The 22,776-nt window shown below is 38.7% G+C and overlaps 1 protein-coding gene across 7 annotated transcripts in view; it reads right to left on the bottom strand.

The window, feature by feature from the left end:
- Positions 1-10,168: 10,168 nt before the first annotated feature.
- Positions 10,169-22,776, bottom strand: part of cxcl13.L (C-X-C motif chemokine ligand 13 L homeolog) — a 31,674-nt gene continuing 19,066 nt past the window's right edge. The window contains exons 1-5 of one of the 7 annotated variants that reach the window (XM_018252744.2): positions 15,123-15,279; positions 12,867-13,002; positions 12,158-12,290; positions 11,589-11,669; positions 10,169-10,401 (exon numbers count right to left, since the gene is read on the bottom strand). In XM_018252744.2, the coding sequence (XP_018108233.1) occupies positions 10,368-10,401; positions 11,589-11,669; positions 12,158-12,290; positions 12,867-12,933 (315 nt within the window). In that variant the 5' untranslated portion in view covers positions 12,934-13,002; positions 15,123-15,279 and the 3' untranslated portion in view covers positions 10,169-10,367. Of the gene's footprint in view, positions 10,402-11,588; positions 11,670-12,157; positions 12,291-12,866; positions 13,003-15,000; positions 15,280-22,776 lie in introns of those variants that run through there. The other 6 variants (XM_018252785.2, XM_018252767.2, XM_018252776.2 and 3 more) reach the window with 6 other exon arrangements.

Genomic DNA, 22,776 nt, shown 5'->3' with positions numbered 1-22,776 from the left:
AGCAAAAATGTGGTAGAGTTAGGCCACCTTTATCCAACGGGGCTGCCAGAGACGTCCAGGCTATGCGGGAAAAAAGGGGAGCAAAACAGAGTCTCTGGGATCCGAATGGGAGAATTATGTAGCTTATATAGCAGTTTGGGTAACTAAAACATCTTATATAGGTTAATCCTACCCTAGAAATGCTGTATTTTGTATACTAAATATAAACATGAACTTACTGCACCACAAGCCTAATCAAACAAATAATTTATGCTTTCAAAGTTGGCCACAGGGGGCTGTCATCTTGTAACTTTGTTACACATCTTTGCAAGACCAAGACTGTGTACATGCTCAGTGTGGTCTGGGCTGCTTAGGGATCGTCATAAACAAAGCAGCTTAAGTTCTGCATGGCTGGTAAGTAAGGCGGGGGCTTCCCCTGCTGTTCATAAGTACGATTGTTTCCCTGCTCAGCTGTTAGGGACCGTCTGACAATTCCTATCCACAGCAGTAAATGAAGGGAGAATTTCACTGCATACAGTCAGGTTTCTTATAAAAAAACGATACACATTTTTTAATTAAAGTATATTGGAGATAGGTTTCTTTTTCATTAAAGAAAGTAAAAAAGTGATTTTATTTTTTTGCCTTTCCTTGTCCTTTAAAGGCATCAGACCACCATTAAAGGGACAGGTGTGGGGGTACTACTACCACATTGAAGTCTGGCCATTCTTCCTGCAGAAGAGTTCTCGCCCCTTAATAAATGCTGTTGGCATGGGGGAGGATCAAGCCCAGTTAGACCAGTACCTGGTCAGGAGACACTTATCCAAGATATGCTACTGTGCAGGGACCATAGGTAAATCGTTAGGAACATCATATGGGGTTTACCTTGATGTGGTATGGTGGCTTATCAATTTTATAATCATAATTTTGTAACCCTTGTTTTTTTTTAATATACATGCACTTGCATAAATACTAAATTACTAGTGAAACAGGGGACCAGGGACACTTTTGTTTGTAACTATTCTGGCCAGATCAGTTGCACTTCCATTGTATATTTTATTTAGCCTTGGAGAGCTCCCACAATCCCTCCAATAGCTGTATGTATAGCACAGGGCAAATACTGGAAATAACACATATATTCTAGATTCATATGTGAAGACAATAATAATCAACAGAATAAATAGAATTATTATTATTATTATTATTATTAACAATAATGATAATAAATGTTGAATTGATAAGTGGTTTATGCAACATAGCCCTGATGATTTCAGTAGATATGTGTTTTTAAATAGACTTTTTTTTCAGCAGTCACATCTCATGTTATAATGTAATTAATGTTATGAAATAAAACAGTTCGGTACTTCACTATGGTTTTCAACAAAAGCTTTGTTGTGCTGTTAAATGTCTTTGTAGGAAAACTTTAACTATCCTTTGTTAACTTGTTCCCAAAAAAGCTTGTTCAATTTATGTCAATAGAAAACAATCCCAGAGATGTGAATGAAAGTATGCATGCTGATAAAATGTTCTACATATTGCCAGTGGTGGCATCTATGAGTGGGCACTGGTATTTATTTTTAGGGGCAGATTTATCAAGGGTCGAAGTGAAAATTCGAATTTCTAATTTTCGAGGTTTTTTTGTAGTGGAATTCGACTAGGGAATAGTTAATATTTGATTCAAGCTTTTTAAAACTTTTTTAATTAGATTTTCGAAATGTATCATGTACTGGTTCGAATTTCGACTATTTGCTACCTTAAACCTGCTGAATTGTTGTTTTAGCCTATGGGGGACGTCCTGGGATCAATTTGGAGTTGTTTGCAGCCTTTCTGAAAATCTATTTTTTTCAGAGAAAAAACTCGAATCAAATTCGATTTTGATTCTAATTTGATTCGAGTTTGCAGGTTGATCCCATTCACCCAAGTTTGAAAAATTAGATTTTTTTTTTTGAAAATTTTTTGATTCGTCGTTTTTTATTCGAATTTCGAGTTCATGGGAGTTTTTACAAACTCCCATAAACTCTAAATTCGACCCTTGATAAATCTGCCCCTTAATGTCATTTTTTAAAGTTATTTGTGGCTGGACTGCTCTTGCAAGCTGCTCAGTTTAATCCAACCTGATGTAGCATGACACTTGAGGAATCTAGAGAGAGCAGATACTCTCTTTTAAAGGACCAACTAATTTTAAAGGATACTAACTTATATTTTTAATGTTTAAATTTGATGTTACCGGTCCTTTAAGGAAACTGAATCTCAAAAATCCTTAACCACATTTAACTTACTTAGGACTCAATATCCCAATGAATTAGAGGAAGCTTTATGCTTAGAATTTTACACCAGCAATTAATAAAGTGCTTTCTCTTTGTCATAAATGGAATACTACATTGAATTTAAAAGGGAAAATAGCATTTTTAAGATGCAAATTTTTGCCATACTAATCGATCCATTATTGCACTTGCCACTTCTAGTGAAGCATTCTGATATCAAGAAACTATATTTTTCAACAAGAAATCTAAAATTGCTCTTTCAAAATTACAATGTCCCTATGAAGGGAGGTTAAGAGTTCCTGATTTAAATCTAGCTTCCATTACAAGGTACCTAATTAAATGGATATCTGGGGGAGATAGATATACTAATCCGAAATGAGAAAGTCTACTCGAAAATCACTCTAATATATTGACATTATAAATGTAACAAGATACCCTCTGACTATTCACTTGGAAATTCCATTTTTCAAGTCATGGCTTAGGTCTTCTGCCCTCAGGTATTTTGGGAACTCTTTCCTCTCGCAGGGGGAACAAAACAAAGGCTTTTCTTTCTCTTCTGAAGCTGAGAACACCAGCAGTTTGTCTCACACACATTCAGCACTGCTGCTCAGCATCAGGTGTACTAAATAGGCCTAGGGCCTCTTGAAAACCTGGCCTACGGATTTGGGAATCCGCCCCACCCTACTCTTGCGGGTTCCCAGTAAGACCAGTCCTGGATCATCAATTACAAAAACCTTGTAGAGAGACATAGGGGCAAATTCACTAAGCGCCGAAGCGCCGAACGCTAGCGTTAATTCGCTAGCGTTTGGCATTTTCGGTACTGCGCAAATTCACTAACGAACGCTGGCGTAGTTTCGCTAGTGTTACTTCGCACCCTTACGCCTGGCGAATTTTCACTAGCGACGTAACTACGCAAATTCACTAACTTGCGCAGTGTACTGAACGCTACCTTTTACGCTAGACTTCCTTCGCCACCTCAGACCTGGCGAAGCGCAATAGAGTAGATAGGGATTGTTTGAAAAAAAGTCAAATTTTTTTCTAAGTCCCAAAAAACGCTGGCGTGTTTTCTACATGATGGGTGATAGGCTGAAAAAGATCGAAAAAATTTTTGGGGCTCCCCTCCTTCCCCCCTACATTTCCTGACTCATGGCAACTTACCTAGACAGTGGGCACATGTGTAGGGCAAAATAAAATTTTTATTTGATGATTTGAAGGTTTTCTTGGCATTTGTAGTGCTGATACGTATTCCTCCATTGAAATTTGAATTTGGCGCCGTACGCAAATTAGCCTTCGCTTGCGTAACTTCGCTTTACATAGCGAATCAACGCTAGCGCAACTTCGCAACCTTACGCTACCCCTGAGCGCAACTTCGGATTTTAGTGAATTTGTGGAGCGCTGGGAAAATACGCCTGGCGAAGTGCGGCGAAGTTGCGCCTGGCATCTTAGTGAATTTGCCCCATAGTGTTTCTCTGCTAAGAGCACTACTGGTCTCACCTCAGTAACAATATCTGAGAATCCGTGGCCCAACATACATACCATCGATCACTTTTCCCCAGGAAACTGGGGACCTTTTTGTAACCATACCACATAATATATATATAATGCATTACAATGGCATTCACTAGACTTTAACCTTGTGGAGTCTTTTTATAACATTGCCAATTTCAATGCACAGTGTTGTGGGTGTCCTCAATATTATCCCTGCATGTTCCTGACTTTCTTAATCAAAGTAGAAATTAGCCTATTTCCCACTTTGTTACCGAATTTACCAACATAACTCAAGAATTGATGGTACCCTTCTGTCTTCCCGATGTTGTCACTGAATGTTGGCCAAGGGCATAGAAGTCAATCTATAAATATTCATGTTATAGTTTCATATGATGTTTCAGGCTATCTCTGTGGTTTATTTTCTTATAATTATCGTATAGCAGTATTAAAAATAAATGATTTAAATGGATGCCACATATTTATGTAAGAAATTATTCTTGATTTTACTCCAGCCCATTCCAATCATGTGGATTGAGTGGACCTGAAGAACAACAAAAGCTTTTCCATTACTTTATAACATGTCTTTATGGACTGAATAAGGCTATTAAAAGCCATCTTTTTTTATCTTACCATCTCAATTGTGAATCACAGTATAGGAAGCAATTGGTCTGCTATGCTTATATAATTTTTTTCCATGGTACATGTATTTGTTGTTGGTCTGGTATGAAGCTGTCAATTCCCAATTTACTTTAACATAAACCTTTTTTATAAATGTTTTTTTAAGACAGTTATTGTAGATTGTTGCTGTTAAAAGTGTAGGCATATCAGTTATTTTCTTTTTTTCCAACTCTTGATTCAAAAAAGAGGAAGTTTACATATGAGTTGCGTTTAAGTAATGTAAACTATTCCAATCTGATTGTCTAACAAATTAGACCCCAAAATAGCAACACAAAGAAACATAAAGGCAAAGAACATAAAGGAAAGGGAAAGTTAAACCACATAATCAGAATATACAAACATCAGCCTGGGGGTCATAACCAGTGCAGTAGCACATAAGTTTTTCTGTATTGCACCATAACTGTAAGTAGTTATTTTCTACATAATAGGAAGGGTTTATTATGTCACAGAAACTTTCAACAATACCTGGAACACCAGACTGGTTGCCTTGTAGTTTTCTGTAGGGATCTAGAAGATAATCTGTAGAGGAATGCTCCTCTTCAGCTACACTGCCTGCACTCGGATTCATTACCTCCACTCGGGTGCAGGCAGAGGAGGTAGATTTTGGTGCCAAAACACAAGATTTTATATTTCGTGCCAAAACTCACCAGCCTGCATCCATAGGGTTGCCACCTGTCCAGATTTCACTCAGACAGCCCGGTTTTTGAAAAGTGCCTGTCTGGAATTCCAAATTAGGAAATCCGGACAGGACATTGAAGTGAATGAAATGGCGATTGGTGTTGTTTTCTCTGGGAAAAAGGCATTTGCGAGGGGACATGATTGCATTAGAGGACATTATAGACAAATAGCAGGGGACCTTTTTACCCATAAAGTGGATCACCGTATCAGAGGCCACCCCTTAAGACTAGAAGAAAAGAAATCTCATTTGAAGCAACGTAGGGGGTTCTTCACAGTCAGGACAGTGAGGTTGTGGAATGCACTGCTGGGTGATGTTGTGATGGCTGATTCAGTTAATGCCTTTAAGAATGGCTTGGATGATTTTTTGGACAGACAATATCAAAGGCTATTGTGATACTAAGCTTTATAGTTAGTATAGGTATGGGTATATAGAATTTAATTAAAAGTAGAGAGGGGTGAGTGTATGGATGCTGGGTTTTCATTTGGAGGGGTTGAACTTGATGGACTTTGTCTTTTTTCAACCCAATTTAACTATGTAACTATGTAACTATCATTGGCCCACCCCTGCCTGTTTACCCCAAAGAAAAAAGGTGGCAACCCCTATGCATGCACCCAAGTGGAGGTAATGATTGTAAGTGCAGGCAGTGCAGAAGAGGAGCAGTTGGGTAGTGGATTCTCACTATGTATTTCTTCGCATCTAGGGAAAGGAGTAAATCCCTATTTCGTGGGTCACAGTATGACCCCTAGCTATCCCGAGTTTGGCCACTAGGTGGCACTGTGCTATAGCATAAATGTCTGAGCACACCTGCTCAGGATCCATTTTGTTAATCCTTTTACCTGAGCAGGCAGGAAGGATGAAGAGGAACCTAGACAAGGTCAGGTCTAGTAAGGATAGGCTAATCCAATTATTAAAATGTAAAACTTTATGTAAATAAAAGCAACTACAGTGAGTGCTGATCCTCCATGTATTATTACTTCGATTTGATCGTGCACCACTGGGATATATATATATATATATATATATATATATATATATATATATATATATATAAGGGGCCATTAAATCTAAAACTACTTATGCCACTTCCTATTGATGGAAATTGAAACTGCCTAACACAACAAGAACAGACAAATCTCATCCGGAAAATGCATATCTAAGCCTATACTAAACTGAGTGGCACCGTTGCTCTATGAGCTTTATCCCATTAATGTGTCTTGATATAACAGTCTTAACAGTGATTTCTAGGGACAATATCCCCGTATCCTAAGATAATTATACAGTGGGAAAGAAGAGAATGCTGAAACTCCAAATACATTAAATACAGTGAACCCTTTGAACCCACTTACCATTCCGAAGCAAGTTACCTGAAGGCTACAGACGGGTTTAGAATTCTGCAAAATTATCTCAGAACTTGTCTGCATTGCTGAAAATGCTTCTGCCCACCACTTAGTGGTAGATATGAGAATAGCATGCATCATTAAAAATAGAAAAATGTTCAGATACCTCCAGCTTAGACATGCAGCAGGTAGCTAGTTTCCCACCCCTCCCAAGCTCTCCGTCTCAACCCTCAAAGAAGGACTCAGGACACCTGTCAAGAAAGGGCTAACCTCCCGGATCTAGTCAATCCTCAACAAGCAGATGGGTAATCCATTTGCACAAAGCTACGCTAAATGGGTAACTGATATGCCGCAATTAGACTTAGAGGACTGGGAGGACATTACCCACGCATACTTACAGGGCAGCCATCAGGGGGGTATCAGGGGGGAGAGTTGTAGGGGGCCCGAGGGTAAGGGGGCCCGGCCACGCCCCACTTACTTGATTAGCCGGCCCCCCATCTTTCTGAGAACTGCTGACTTCGGGAAGGCATGGACGTTTAAGGGGTCCTGGCCAACAATTTTCTCATAATGTGGGGGAGGGGGCCCTGGCCACCAATTTTTTTTCTCATGTGGGGTCCTAGCCACCAATATTTTTTAATGGGGGGGCCCTGGCCACAAATGTTTTTTTAGGGGGGGGGCCTGACCACCAATATCTTTTTATTTTTTATTAACGTGGGAATCATATCCACCAATATTTTTTTTAGTTTTTTTACTGTGTGGTGGGGGGCGGAACTGTAGGGTGGGGGCGGACCTGTAGGTGGGGCTTGCGGTGGGTGCAGCCCAGGGGGCCCAGGAAATTTTGTAGTATGGGGCCCTGCGATTTCTGATGGCGGTCCTGCATACTTAACCTCTGTAATTGGTAGCAATGACACTCTGATACAGTACTGTACAATACACAGAACTTACCTCACACCAGCTAGGCTGCATTCTATGGGCCTGATGCCAAATAACCTTTGTTTCAAATGTGGGGTCAGTCCGGGCATATTCATACACACTTTCTGGAAATGTCCGCTAATTGATAAATTTTGGCCAAATGTAACAACGTTCATAGAACAAACTCTGGCCTTGCCAAAGGTGCGATCACCAGAGGCATGTCTCCTGGGACTGGTGGAACATATAGTGCCAGACAAGCACAGGCACTCACTATTGAGACTTTTATATTTCTTTGCTAGGAAAACGATTATTCTGTCTTGGAAGCTAATGAAAAGATTGATAAATGAGACTCTTCCACTCTATAAACTGACCTAACTGAGCCGAAGCTGCCCAGACAAATTTGATAAAGTCTGGGGCCCGTGGGTAGACACCCTTGTCTCAGCTACAACACAAGATAACAGATAAAACAGCACCTAGGGCAGGAACGTCGAAGTAAACTGGGTAATATACACAGCCTAACCCGCTTCCCCCCCACACTCTCTTTTATCTGTTGTGTATCTGTTATAAGTTAAAAGGAAAAAAAGGTTTGTTCATTCACATGTACTCAAATCATGTCAAAACATGGACAAATGCAAAAAGATGGGTCAAACTCACATATAAAGAAGGAATGTATTTTTGTGACAAATACGCTGTTATACAAACAAATAAATAAAAACTTAAAAAAAAAAAGTATATAACCTGGAGAATGGATTGAATAGCTGAGGCAAGGAAAGGAGAAGTGGCTCCCCAAACACCATTATAAAGACTGAATAAAATTATTTTATTTGAAAATTTGAAATATTAGAATTAGAATTAGTTTTTTGCAAGGCACCCAGTGTAACGACACCATAATAATCATAAAAAGGAGAATGGTTTGCCAAATAACTGTTGCAAAATATGAGGTGTTAGTACCACGTCATAGGGTGATCACTTTACATTGGTGTTGCTATGCTGTGGCAATTGGCTGATCACCACTTTAATTTTGGAAATCCTGCCAGGTTTTCCATATTTGACCCGGGTAGCCCTTCAGAAAACCAGTCTGTCCTGGTCAACACCGGATAGGTGGCAAGCCCTACACTGCCTATTAGCATTACAAGTCTGTAGTGCATTCAGGTCAATTGTAGTGCATAAGATTTTAGATTGCTAGTTTTGGTGTGTTTTGATATCCAATAGGATGCTCTGGGGGCTTAGGGGACAAGAACATATTGTAGGTACATTCAGTTTGCTTTTAGTGCACTACATGAGTCCTGATTATTTGGTTAATATATAAGAACACTAATGTCTGTATTTATACTAAGGATGCACCTAATCAAGGATTCATTTTGGCATTCTGCCAGGATTTGGCCTTTTTTAGTAGGATGCAAGCAGGGTCAGACTGGGCCAAGTTCCGCATACACATCCGAGCAATACAAAGGCTTCTTAATTGTGTGACCTCCCTTTGTCAGGGGGTTACAGGAAAAACACTGTGCACGCCAGCACATGCGCACACAACCGGGGGGCCGGAGGGGTCCAACCCTGGATCCAAGTGCCTGGCTGAACCAAATCCAGATCCATAAAATCATGTGACTTTTTTCATCACACAAGGAAAAATCATTTTTTTCACCCTGTGCAGGGTTTTTTTTTAGCCCTGCCCAGATTTGGTTGGGGATTAGGCCTAAACGTTTATGAAAGATTTGGGATTCAGCCAAATCTCAAAATAGTAGGTACAAAATATCAAAACTTTCTTCCGCTAGAACTTTTATACTTCTTATATGTGGGTAAACCGATAAGAGGTGCTCAAATGTTAGCTCTGCTGCAAAAAAAGAGCTTTCATCAAATGTCCACAAAAATAGAAACAAATGGCACACTCACTTCAATGCTTCTGCATCAATTCAAACTGTTATTTTTATTTCGGTGAGATCCCAGCAAACGTTTCGGGGTCAAGCCCCTTCATCAAGTGCTACTTACAACATTGTAAGTAGCACTTGATGAAGGGGCTTGACCCCGAAACGTTTGCTGGGATCTCACCGAAATAAAAATAACAGTTTGAATTGATGCAGAAGCATTGAAGTGAGTGTGCCATTTGTTTCTATTTTTGTGGACAAATCTCAAAATAGTAGATTCAGCACATCTTTAATTTATACCTGAATATATGTAAAACCATGGGAGATAAATTGAATACCTAAGTGTTATTGACATTTTTTGGCTCAAACAGGGGTTTACAATTCCTGTTATTGGTTTTCTTACATTTCTCTTATAAAACAGCATCATTGACATGTTTTATGGGTAATATCGCATTTTGTTACAACAAGAGACCAAGAGATGTAGAGCATTACCCTTTCAGTTGTCTGAAACTCCAGTGCCCAACAAAGCTGTAACACACAAGCTCTTTAGCTCCTACAAATAATAATTGCTGATAAATTTTCATTGACCACTATGGTGTAATAGTCCAGGCTGTGACATCGCTGTTTGATCCCTATTTGTCATGTTGTTAATCTTAGGAAGTTAAGAAATGGCAATAAAACTAAACTTTTTATAGAAAGTGTCTTCACATATAAAAAATGGTATACAAGCACTTTAGGATGTCATTTGATATATTTTGGTTCGAATAAATCTCAGTATCAGAGATTTTACTGTAAAACATTTTAATACAAACACCTAGTATACAGAAGAACAGTGCATACATTTGCCATTGATTCTCTATAGAAGTACTTTGCTAAGCTTTCTCACTAAAATACTGTTAATAAATGTATGATCAATAACACCAGTTTTTTCCTTCACAGCAAACCCAGAGGTCTCATATACAAACACACATATTCACATGATCGTTTTATTTGAATTGACACAATATATTGCTTCACATGGGATGGGAATAGAGTTCCTCGCCATTTTATGGGACACCAACAGATTTTGCATTATTTTATGCTTTGTATTGTAATATAAAAGGTATTTAGAATTTAACAGTCTGGGAAAAGTAAAAAACATTGATCTTGATGGTTTTGTCCAGAATGTGATTCATATTGGTGTACTGTCTGCCGCAGAACTTTTTCTAGAAAGAAGTAAATGTAGAATTAGGCACATTTAAAGTGAAAATATAGCTGGGCAGAAAAGCATTTGCAAATGAACAAGCAGCAAATTAGAGCTACCATACTGTACAGGAACGCAGAAATCTCTACACTTTTAGCCTGTTCATTAAGTCCTATTTGCTATAAAACACCATATATGGAAGAACACATCTATAAAATGTGATTTATTTATTACTGAATACCAGTGATCCCAATTGGCAAACATACAGCCTGTGTTATAGCCCTGTAATCAAATTTATCTAAATTATTGGGAGAAGATGAAATACAGTGGCAGTATGTTTCTTTTTATAATTTATGCTCATTCTTTATGTGGCTTACAAGAATTTCCCTTGACCTTTTTCTATAATAGTACTATAATAATCTAACTAAAAATGTCAAATATCTGGTTGCCAGGAGCTGTCAAATGGTAAACAGAAAATAGAAGTGTATTGTGGCTAGCGTTTTACTGACATTAGAACCAGTTTCTGGTTGCTACAGGTATGGGATCTGTTATCCACAAACCCTTTATTCAGAAAGCTCAGAATTACAGAAAGGCCATCTCCCATAGATTCTATTTTATCCAAATACTACAAATTGTTAAAAATGATTTACTTTTTCTCTTCAATAATAAAACACTACCTTGTACTTGATCCAAACTAAGATATAATTAATCCTTATTGGAACCAAAAGCAGCCTATTGGGTTTATTTAATGTTTACATGATTTTCTAATAGACATTAGGTATTGAAATCCAAAGTATGGATGCATTGTCAACATTTTAGTGGAAAATGTTATTTTGCCACTTGCAGTATTAATGTACAACTAAAGAGTAATAATTACAGATATGGGACCCATTATGCAGAATGTTCAGGACCTGGGGTGTTCTGCATAAGTTGTTTTGTGTAATTTGGATTTCCATACCTTAAGTCTACTTAAAAATCATTGAAACATTAATGAAACCCAATAGAATTGTTTTGGCTCCAATCAGGATTCAATTTATCTTAGTTAGGATCAAGTACAAGGTACTGTTTTATTATTACATAAAAACAGGAAATAATTTTTAGAAATGTGAATTTTGATTAAAATTGGAGATGGCCTTCTTGTAATTTCGTGCATTCTAGATAACGGGTTTCCAAATAATGGATCCCATACACTGTAAATCCAAAACTTACTCTTTTAAATAGGCAATGAGGCGTTGCAGCCATACAGCTTGTGGATTGACACACACAATTTCTCCATTCTTCAGGGTTACTCTGGAAAATAAGCAATGAACAAATACTTAACACTATCTGCATTAAAAACAATCTTCACAAGTTTATCTTAGTCTACTGGTCTCTGTTGTGTGTAGTTCCTTTTCTGTGTATTACAAATGCAGGTTGTTAAAACATAATTTTGTGGTACAGGCCGCTGGGCACTGTGCTCCCCAAATAAAGGGATGATGTATTTCCTGGAGGAACATTTATCAGGTTGTATAAAAGTATTATTGAGGTCACTGACCCTAGCAACCAGACAGTGCAGAACATTTCTGATTGAAAGGAAGCAGAACAGAAAAGCAGCTGCTTTAGTCTATAAGATATTTACACTTGAGAGAAACAGATTCTAGGTGGCCGTAAATAAAGTTTAATTGCAGTAACAAAAAAATGTTATATTCTTTTTGGTATATGGTATAAATACAAGATATTTTCATCTACTCCACAGTGTGTTTCTAGCAGTACATGACAAACAAAATAACTATACGTACAAACATTCCAGTTGTGGGCAGCTTCGTCCTGGAGGGAAGAATTCAACTCTTGTCAGCTTATTGGGTTTTATGAACTGATTTGTCTGTTTGAAACATTTGCATCTTCCACCTGGTAATCTTGGTTCCAGACTACCTGTGAGCACAAAACAATTTTCATTTTAATTAACAATAGAGTCAATTCAATTGCAAGAACAAAATATATAATAACAGCTTTCAGTTTTTAGTAACTAAAGATATACAGATGTTTTTATTACAACCAGTCTACTGCTTATTTCTGTATTTCACGGTTCTGTATAGTATCAACAAAAGGCTGCAGGTTTAAGATTATGACCTTGCAGTCCTAACTAGAATTTCACTCTCAGATAATATAGCTATTAGACCTACTACCCATGGAGCAACCGCAAGTATTAATTCAGATTTTTTTTTAATTTTTAATAAAATAAAGCCCTGTTCAATCCAAACTAACCATTACTTTCACATACAAATAATATTTAAAAAGAAAAGGAATAACTTGTAATAAAGTAGCAAGCTTGCATTGCTGTTATGGCAGTCATTGTTGTGTTTTGGCTAGAAAACCTAACATTACAAACCTATACTATTATAATCAATATTTGCTGTTTTTAGTACTTGCTCTAACACTGTAGATGAAAAACTTTATAATATCCTATACAAATAATGTTTATTACAAGGATTTCAGCCACATACATACCTGCAATACAATGTAGTATTGCTAGCAAAACAATGACAGACAGCACAGCAATATGCTTCATGCTCATACTGGATCTGGATCAGGAGAGTGAAGAGATGAAATTACTGCTGCAGTTGTTTCCTTGTCTGCTGTACAGCTATAAGCATCGGATATTTATTTAGCAAAATGAAGAAGTATGTGTCACCCTCAAATATGCAAATATGTCATTTTCACAGCAATTATATTATTCATTGATGCTTTGGTTTCTCAGAAGTGCATCAGCCCATTAATATCAGGGCACACTGTTTACTAGGGAAAATCCAAGAATTTGGTTCAGTATTCACCCAATCCCAAGGAATTTATGCAAGATTCATATTTCACCAAATCGTTAGTATTTAGCCAAACCAAATGAATACCATCAGTGCCGGACTGGCCCACCGGGATACCAGGAAAACTTCCGGTGGGCCCAGGTGTCAATTGGCCCTCATGCTGCTAAACACTTGGGCCTGTTTCATAGCCATTCCCTATTTCTATGAGAACAAAGAGGTTAAATAGATAGAATAATAGATTATAGTATGTAAAGAGAAGAGACTAGGAGAATAGAGGTTGAGTGAGGAGAGGAAGAAAATTGTACTGAGGGTGAGGCCCTGGTCTAAAGTTTTTTGGTGGGCCATTGTCTAAGGTTTTTTTGTGGGCCCCTGGTCTCCCAGTCCAACACTGAATACCATGGTACATTTTAGAATTTAGATGGTACGTTTTAGACATCCAAACAATGTTGGGTTTTGTGCATCTGTATTCTATACTGTCTCATCGAGTTTTTACTGCACATGGTATTGTGATGTAAAGATAAAAAGGAAAGTTATCTCCAGATATAGAGAAATGATTAACCATGCATTGCAATGCTACTAAACACATTCTCTGGCTGGTTTGTGGCCATATTGCACCAAGCCTATGTTAAACAGAGTTATAACTTTATGTTACATCACTTAAATTTTGTATAATTTAAGACATCTAATAGCTATCACAAGGAGCTAATCTGCACAATGGTTACACCAGCACACCCAGTATGAAAACTGTCCAGGGGGTTTCAGCAAAATGAACGACCAATTTGACAAAAAAACCTGTGACACTTGTGTAACATGTGGCTCCAAGAACACCAGTCTGATGAAGTAAGATTTAAGTAGCATAAAAATATTGCACTGCAACTAAGTTAATAAACTGTCATTGAAGTAAAATAGCATTATCACTCAAGGTAAAAGAACTGTTTTGTCACAGTTGACAGTTTCAGTATTATTTTTCTCTACTAGCATCCTTGCATTTTTCCTTTTCACTTATTAAACATTACAAGTAATGCTCAGGAAACAATATTTCTGTGTATATTCAAAATAGAAACTATATTGATTAAGCAGGAAAGCATCTTCTGGTTTATCAAGCTGTTGGTGAATTGTTTAATCTTCAGTAAATGCTATATTTTTGTGTATGGTAAATATTGAGACAGGGCCGGATTTACATAGTGGGCGCCCCTAGGCCCGCTGTCGTTCTTCACCCCCGTCCCCTCTCTTTTATTTGCTCAAGTTTTCATTGGGACCAGTGCAATGGTTATTGGTGCATGGGAAATTTTAAAAAATGATCGTATCTCCTGCAAATCCCCAGTGTTTCTGAACCAATGTGGAAGTGATTGGGCAGCATGCCGCCCCCTAAAATCCTGCCACCCTAGTCACGGGCCTTGGTGGCATCTCCACAAATCCGGGCCTGTCTGTTTCTACATGTATTCAACTGATTCAGGAAGAGAAATCCACATCTTCAGAGCTCTAACTGTAAAAAAAACCCTTCAGAATATTTAGGCAGAACCTCCTTTCTTCTAATCGTAATGGGTGACTTTGTGTCAGCTGGAAAGACCTACTGGTAAATAAAGCATTAGAGAGATTATTATATGATCCCCTTATATATTTATACTGTGAGCTTCCGGTAGCGAAACCCAAGGCCACGGCACAGATTTCAGCACAGAAATGGAGACTGACCACCTTAAACAGTTCAAATGCGCTTCCCTGGCTTTTATTTTCAAAACAACACAAGCAAGACTTCAGCCCACTGGCTTCATATAGGATAACATTCATTTTACATAAGCATGAACAGTTCCAAATCACATCCTTACTGGTGTTCACTTTACTCACGCTTTCCTTTAGCCCTCACTGGCTTTCAGCGGACACAAATCCCAGAATCCTCTCTTGGACACATTTGAGAAACTCTTGTCTACTGGGAGGGTTTTCTCTTTACCTCACTCCAGTCGTTTGGAGCTCCTCCAACTCAAGGGAATCACATACTTGTTCCCAGGTGCTCACCAGCACTCCTTCTTTCCCTCACTCAAGGAGGTTCACATGTGACCCCTTACCCTCCTCCACTCAAGGAGGTCTCTGGGGGGAGCCATGAGGTGTTGCTACACACCTTCTTTTAACTATAAATTAATTAGCTATTTAATTAGCTACTTCTAGCAGGCAGCTGCAAAACCTTTACTGGAGCAAGAAATGGAAGCCCACCCTGCTCTCTTCCATCCACTCCAGGGACCCATAATCCAACTTTTACTAAGCCGGTTCAGAATTAAGCAGCATTACTTGCTGCAGCAACACACTTTTCCCTGGAGTTTTTATTTCACCAGCCTACTGCTGGTGAAACACACACAATATTTTGCCCTTTCTGCACACATTTTTAACAATAAATAGTTATCATATCACCCCTTAAGCGTCTCTTCTCCAGCGTGAACATCCCCAATTTGGCTAGGCTTTCCTCATAGCTAAGATTTTCCATACCTTTTACCAGCTTAGTTGCCCTTCTCTGTACCCTCTCTAATTCAATATTGTCCTGTGTGAACACTGGAGACCAAAACTGTACAGTATATTCTAAATGGGGCCTTACCAGGGTTATACACAGTGGAAGAATGACCCCTTCCTGCCGTGAATCGCCCCTGAGTACTCTATACTTCAGGGGATGTGGTGAGATATCATTAAAAAGCAGAATTTTAAACTGTTGTCAAAATGTAGTAAGAATACAATACATTTATTGATGTTTAGTTTCTTTTTAGAGTTTAGCAATATGCAAAATTATATCAGAAAATTGAAAAGCCACCATACCACGTCAAGGTAAACCCCTTATGGTGGTCCCTAACTTGTGTACCTCAGGTCATAGTATAAAAAGACTTACTTCTCTGCATAATAGCTTTACCTGTATTCAGTGTGTGTTAAACATTGGTTTCAGACACATGCACTTGCATTTATACTGAAATTATTTAGGAGACAGGGGACCAGGGAAGTGCATTGTAACTAGCACTTCCATTATACTTAAATATATTTTAATTTAGCCTTTAGAGTGCTTCCACAACCCCCCGACCTCACTTTCTGGGACTTTATTTAAAACTGTTTATTTAATAACTTTGTTATATGCTTGGCTAAAGTAATATTTGCAGAATAACTATGTAATATACACACACTTACACATATATATATATATATATATATATATATACTGTATATATATATATATATATATATATATATATATATAGATTCAAGATGGACCAGCACTCCAAGTTTTTCAATCAAACAAGTGTTTATTTTAACATCACTCAAGTGATGTTAAAATAAACACTTGTTTGATTGAAAAACTTGGAGTGCTGGTCCATCTTGAATCTACATACCCTGACTGACCAGGCACCCACCCATACCGAAAGGAAGGAGTGCAGGTACTTTATGAACATTTATATATATATATATATATCTATATATATATATATATATATCTATATATAACGAGAGAAAGTTGTGCTCACCATTCATTTTTAAACCATTAAGTGGGGGTGAAATGAGGCTGTGACCACAAAATTCATATACAAGCGATTCTCTGCACTCAACCAATTATCAATATATTAGTGTAATAATTATGTAATAAAAGACTACGGGGCCTATTTACTTAGCTCGAGTGAAGGATTAGAATAAAAAATACTTTGAATTTCGAAGTATTTTTTGGCTACTTCGACCATCAAATTGGCTACTTCAACCTTCGAGTACGACTTTGAATCGAACGATTCGAACTAAAAATCATTCGACTATTCGACCAATCGATAGTTGAAGTACTGTCTCTTTAAAAAAAAAAATCAACCACCTACTTCGCCACCTAAAACCTAACGAGCACCAATCGTTCGATCGATGGATAAAAAATCCTTTGAATCATTCGATCCGAAGGATTTTATCGTTCGATCTAACGATTTTTCCTTCGATCGTTCAATCGTAAATAAATGCGGTAAATCCTTCGACTTCGATATTCGAAGTCGAAGGATTTTACTTAGACGGTCGAATATTGAGGGTTGATTAACCCTCAATATTCGACCAATAGTAAATGTGCCCCTAAGTTTGCGCAGAGGAAGTAACCCATATCAACCTATCAGCAGGTAGCATTTACTGGTCATCTGTTTCAAAGCAAGCATCTTGTTGGTTGCTTCAGGTTACTGCTCCTGGGCAAAATTAGTGACTTTTATTACATATGGGGGTTTGTGCCTTAAGCTACTAAAAAATGTCTTAGTCCCTGTGTAAAATGTGTAATGAAGGAAATTCTTAAAGGAAAACTATACCCCCAAAATGAACACTTAAGCAACAGATAGTTTATATCAAATTGAATGACATATTAAAGAATCTTACCAAACTGGAATATATATTTACATAAATATTGCCCTTTTACATCTCTTGCCTTGAACCGCCATTTCATGACTCTATCTGTGCTGCCTCAGAGATCACCTGACCAGAAATACTACAACACTAAGGGGCAGATTTACTAAGGGTCGAATATCGAGGGTTAATTAACCCTCGATATTCGACTAGGAACTAAAATCGTTCGACTTCGAATATCGAAGTCGAACGATTTAGCGCTAATCCTACGATCGAACGATCGAAGGATTATTCGTTCGATCGAACGATTAAATCCTTCGAATCGAACGATTCGAAGGATTTTAATACAACGATCGAAGGAATATCCTTCGATCAAAAAAACGCTGGCAAGCCTATGGGGACCTTCCCCATAGGCTAACATTGACTTCGGTAGCTTTTAGCTGCCGAAGTAGGGGGACGAAGTTTTTCTTAAAGAGACAGTACTTCGATTATCGAATGGTCGAATAGTCGAACGATTTTTAGTTCGAATCGTTCGATTCGAAGTCGAAGTAGTAGTCGAAGGTCGAAGTAGCCCATTCGATGGTCGAAGTAGCCAAAAAAACACTTCGAAATTCGAAGTTTTTTTAATTCGAATCCTTCACTCGAGCTTTGTAAATGTGCCCCTAACTGTAACAGGAAGAAGTGAGGAAGCAAAAGGCAGAACTCTGTCTGTTAATTGGCTCATGTGACCTTACATGTGGTTTGTATGTGTGCACAGTGAATCTTACGATCTCAGGGGGCGGCCCTTATTTTTTAAAATGGCAATTTTCTATTTATGATTACCCAATGGCACATACTACTAAAAAAGTATATTATTATGGGGGTATAGTTTTCCTTTAATGAATCAGATGAAAGTTGAGTGTAGGACTGGCCAGGGATGACTTTGACATACTGTAGTTGGCCAGCTTAAATATATTGCAAAATATGGATAAACAATCCCTGTTTTGTTTAAAGGGTACGGCAGTTTTTAGTAGCTTAAGGCACAACATGTTACGCAGTAGGGATTTATTAATAAGAATACTAACTCAATCCAATATGAGAAATAAGCCAAAAGATTTGCAAAATGTCATTAACATCAGTTTACTAGTTCTTAACATTAAGCTATAGTGAACAGGGGCCCAATAATTTAACAAACAAGGGTTACACAGTAAAATAGTTTTATAATAATTATGCCTTAAATAGTTAAATACCATTCTCATTCAAGATACCGATGATTACTATATTTTGGGGACTTTCCATTTCAGAAGGAATATAACTGTACTGTGCTGCATGCTGTGGAAATAATGACATCATGCTGATGACTTATGCAATTTATCTACTGATAGGAAGGAATTGATGAACTTGACAAAAACATATGGCAATACAAATATTACCAGATACATGTATGGGAGTTGTATTGCAGAATGCTCTTGACTTAGGGTTTTCCAGGCAAGGGGTCTATCCGTAACTTAGATTTCCATACTTCTGCTAAGACATTTAATATTTAAAAGTAATTACATTCAATAGAATTGTATTGCTTCCGTAGTTGAGATCAAATACAAGGTATTGTTTTATTATTACAGACAATAAGGATATATGTTTCAAAGTTTAGAATTACTTGAATAAAATGGAGTCTATGGGAGATTTCTGGATGACGGGTTTCCGGATAACAGATCCCATACCTGTAGTAGTTTGTAGCAAGAAAATAAACAAGTACAGTATATACTACAGACTACTTTTTACAGTAATTGGATGGACTTGCACTTTCCTGTTTAAAAGCATATTTTCAGATTATCTAAAATCTACAGGAATCCTCTATATTTTGTTAACAGGTGGTTGTATTACACTTGCATAAAACTTATAGAATTATTTTCATCTTAAACACTGGCTACTGAAAGTATACTTTTAAAGTATGAATGATTAACAAAGTCTATCTCTGTCCTCAAAATACAGTTACACAATACAGAAACATTTTGATTTACCCAGAAAAACAACTAGTATGGCCTTGGCTAACAAATACATATCGCGTAAACTACAATTTATCTATCATGCCATGGTAAAACTCTCCACATGTATAATTATCATGACATATACTGGTAACCGCACAGTATACCACTATACCCTATTCCTATATTATTTTTCCCAAAAATTGTGACAGATGGACAGACACACCCATCACCCACAACAAACAAAGAAACTATATTTTCAGATATTCCAACACAAGCTAGAAATACTCATGATCATTGTTTTCATTATGAAAAAAGCTTGTATGACTATTACACTCTTTCATTCAGTTGAATCACTGGAAAATGAATTCAAACAAAAGCATTCATGACATACACATACAGTATTAATATTGAGCATATTGAGTCATCATAAGAAACAAAAAGCTATGTAGATGCTATCGTTGGCTGATATAATGGCTGGTTAGTCCCAAAAACTCCTTAAGTATCATTACTTGCATAGTAGCCACTTGATGGATCTGCAACAGCATATAGCCATATAAAATAAAGACCTACTGTATCTATCACCCTACTTAAGTAACATTGAAATAGCAAAAGGACGCAGCACTGATTACATTTAGTATTGTTCAACTTTTTTAGATACTTTCTATTCCCCAGTATATGTAAACAACTTAAAGGCTGTGTTATAAACAGTGGGGATTTCCTTATTACTAACACAGATCTAACTGAGAAAATAAGCCACAAGATTTGTAAAATGCCATTAACAGCAGTTTACCGTTACTGTGGTCTTTACCTTTTCCAGTTCATGCAAAATCACTTGTTAAGTGAAAGTATGTTTGTTAGAAACAGGTGATTGTTTATTTTGTTTATTTTTTAACAAGCGTTGTCACTTTTTCTCTATTATCTTTCTTTCCTATGAATAATTTCAACATGAAGGCCCTTATTTAGCACTGAGGGCATGGTGCACAAAAAAACGTACAAAGTGCCAGGCTTCGGTCTTAATGCACCTTGAACCCCCACCACTGCCACTGTTAAGCGAAGCAGCTTTTTGCACATTTGGTATGGAGCAGATAGAGCTGCCTTTCCTAAAGCTCAAGTTCAAGTGGGTCAATGAGGTATTATCCATGTAGCTGTCCACTCAATGTCCCAAATGTTCAGCATAATTCTCAATTAAAGCCCAGAATATAGCCAGTAGCACTAAGTGTCCTGCTTAGACACTGATATGTGACTGGTAGATAAGTACCTATTTACTGGATACCCTCATATATACATGTTTAGCTGCTGTGAATAACCAGCAAAGGGCATTTGTGCTAAATGAACAATTTAATGAAATAATGAATGTGGATGAACAAATAGTAATAGGAGACTGAAGAAAGTCCAAATAACAGAAACAAGACCAGGGCTCTGTGTCAGGGAGCCGGGAGCTCCCTCCTGGGAGGTAGTCAGGATCAAGGAGGAAGCCCTCTTGAGGGTGCAAGGTCACGGTATCCAAAGGGTTAAGCAAGATACAAGGTCAAAGTCCAGGCAAGAGTTCAATGGCAGGCAGATCAGGATCAAATAACAAGAGTCCAGGCAAGTGGTCAAAACCAAGGCAGGAGCAGGATAACAGGATAACAGGAAAACAGGAACCCAGGTTCAGGGTAGCAGAACCTATTCTTGGGCGCCCTTCTGGCATCCTGGGCGCCCTTTTATAGTTGAATTTGGTGCCATAGTGACGTCACTGACGTGCTTGCGCCGGCGTGCTTGCGCCGGCGTGTTTGCGCATGCGTGTTTACGCATGCGTCGGCGTTGCGGTGCTGGCGTCCCAGCGTCCACGTGGGCCGAATGGGCGCCGCCATTTTGGATCCTTCGCCGCCGGGAGCAGACGCGTCTCTCCATGCTCCCGGCGGCCTTGACAGTACCCCCCCTCACGGGGGGCCTCAGGACCACCAGGATTTGGCTTCTGGGGAAACTTGGAATGGAAATCCCTTACAAGACGAGGAGCATGAACATCAGAGTGTCCTTCACAGGAGCATTCTTCAGGGCCAAAGCCCTTCCACTTGATGAGATATTGAAGAGAGCACCTGGAGATTCTGGAGTCAAGGATCCTTTCCTCCTCATATTCTTGTTGACCATCCACAGAGATAGTAGGAGGGTGAGACTGATCCATAGAGAAGCGGTTGGAGGTAGCGGGTTTCACCAAGGAGACATGAAACACGTTGGGAATTCACATCTCAGGGGGAAGCTGAAGTCTGACAGCTACAGGTTTGATCACTTCTGAGATGGAGAATGGACCCACAAACTTTGGACCCAACTTAGGAGATGGCACCTTCAATCGAATGTTCCTGGAAGACAACCAGACTTTATCACCAACCTTGTAGGGAGGAGAGGGTCTACGTCTTCGATCAGCGAAGGTCTTGTGTACAAGAGCACTTTTCTCCAAATTAGACTTGGTTGCAGTCCAAATAGCGGACATATGGGCCGCATGGTCATCAGCGGCTGGGACATCAGACAAAACAAAGTCTTGCGGAAAGGCTTGAGGATGTTGGCCGTACACAGACATGAATGGAGATCTTCCAGTGGATGAATGACAGGCATTGTTATGGGCAAATTCCGCCCACGGGAGAAGGTCAGACCAATCATCTTGGCATAAGGAGACATGATTCCTCAGGAATTGTTCTAAGGCTTGTTTCACCCGTTCCGCTGCCCCATTAGTTTGGGGGTGATAGGCAGAAGAGAACTGGAGAGCAATACCCAAATCCTTGCATAAGGAACGCCAAAACTTAGCTGTGAACTGGGAACCTCTGTCAGAGACTATCTCCGCTGGGAATCCTCCATGCAAACGGTAAATGAATTGAATGAACAATTGAGACAATTCCACCGCGGATGGAAGCTTCCGTAACGGGATGAAGTGGGCCATCTTGCTAAAGCGATCAATGACGACCCAGATGACAGTGTTCCCACTGGAGGGAGGAAGTTCGACTATGAAGTCCAAATGAGTCCATGGACGAGAGGGGACAGGCAATGGCTGTAGTAACCCGCTAGGGCGAGAATGGCTAGGCTTGGAAGTGGCACAGACAGTACAAGCAGCAACAAAGTCTTTGACATCTTTACGAATAGTCGGCCACCAGACTAGACGCCGTAATAGTTCAAGAGTCTTAGCAGGACCAGGATGTCCAGCTTGCTTGGAGCTATGAGTCTGTTGCAGGATAGGCAGACGAAGTTCAGGAGGTACAAATGCCATTCCGATGGGGGTATCAGGAGGGGCAGACGATTGACCGGCCAGGATTTGGTCAAATTTGGGTACAAAGAAGC

This window comes from Xenopus laevis, chromosome 1L (assembly GCF_017654675.1).
Source record: "Xenopus laevis strain J_2021 chromosome 1L, Xenopus_laevis_v10.1, whole genome shotgun sequence".
Taxonomy (NCBI): Eukaryota; Metazoa; Chordata; class Amphibia; order Anura; family Pipidae; genus Xenopus; species Xenopus laevis.
Note: the sequence above shows the minus strand (reverse complement) of the source record. Positions and strands in the feature narration are given on the sequence as shown.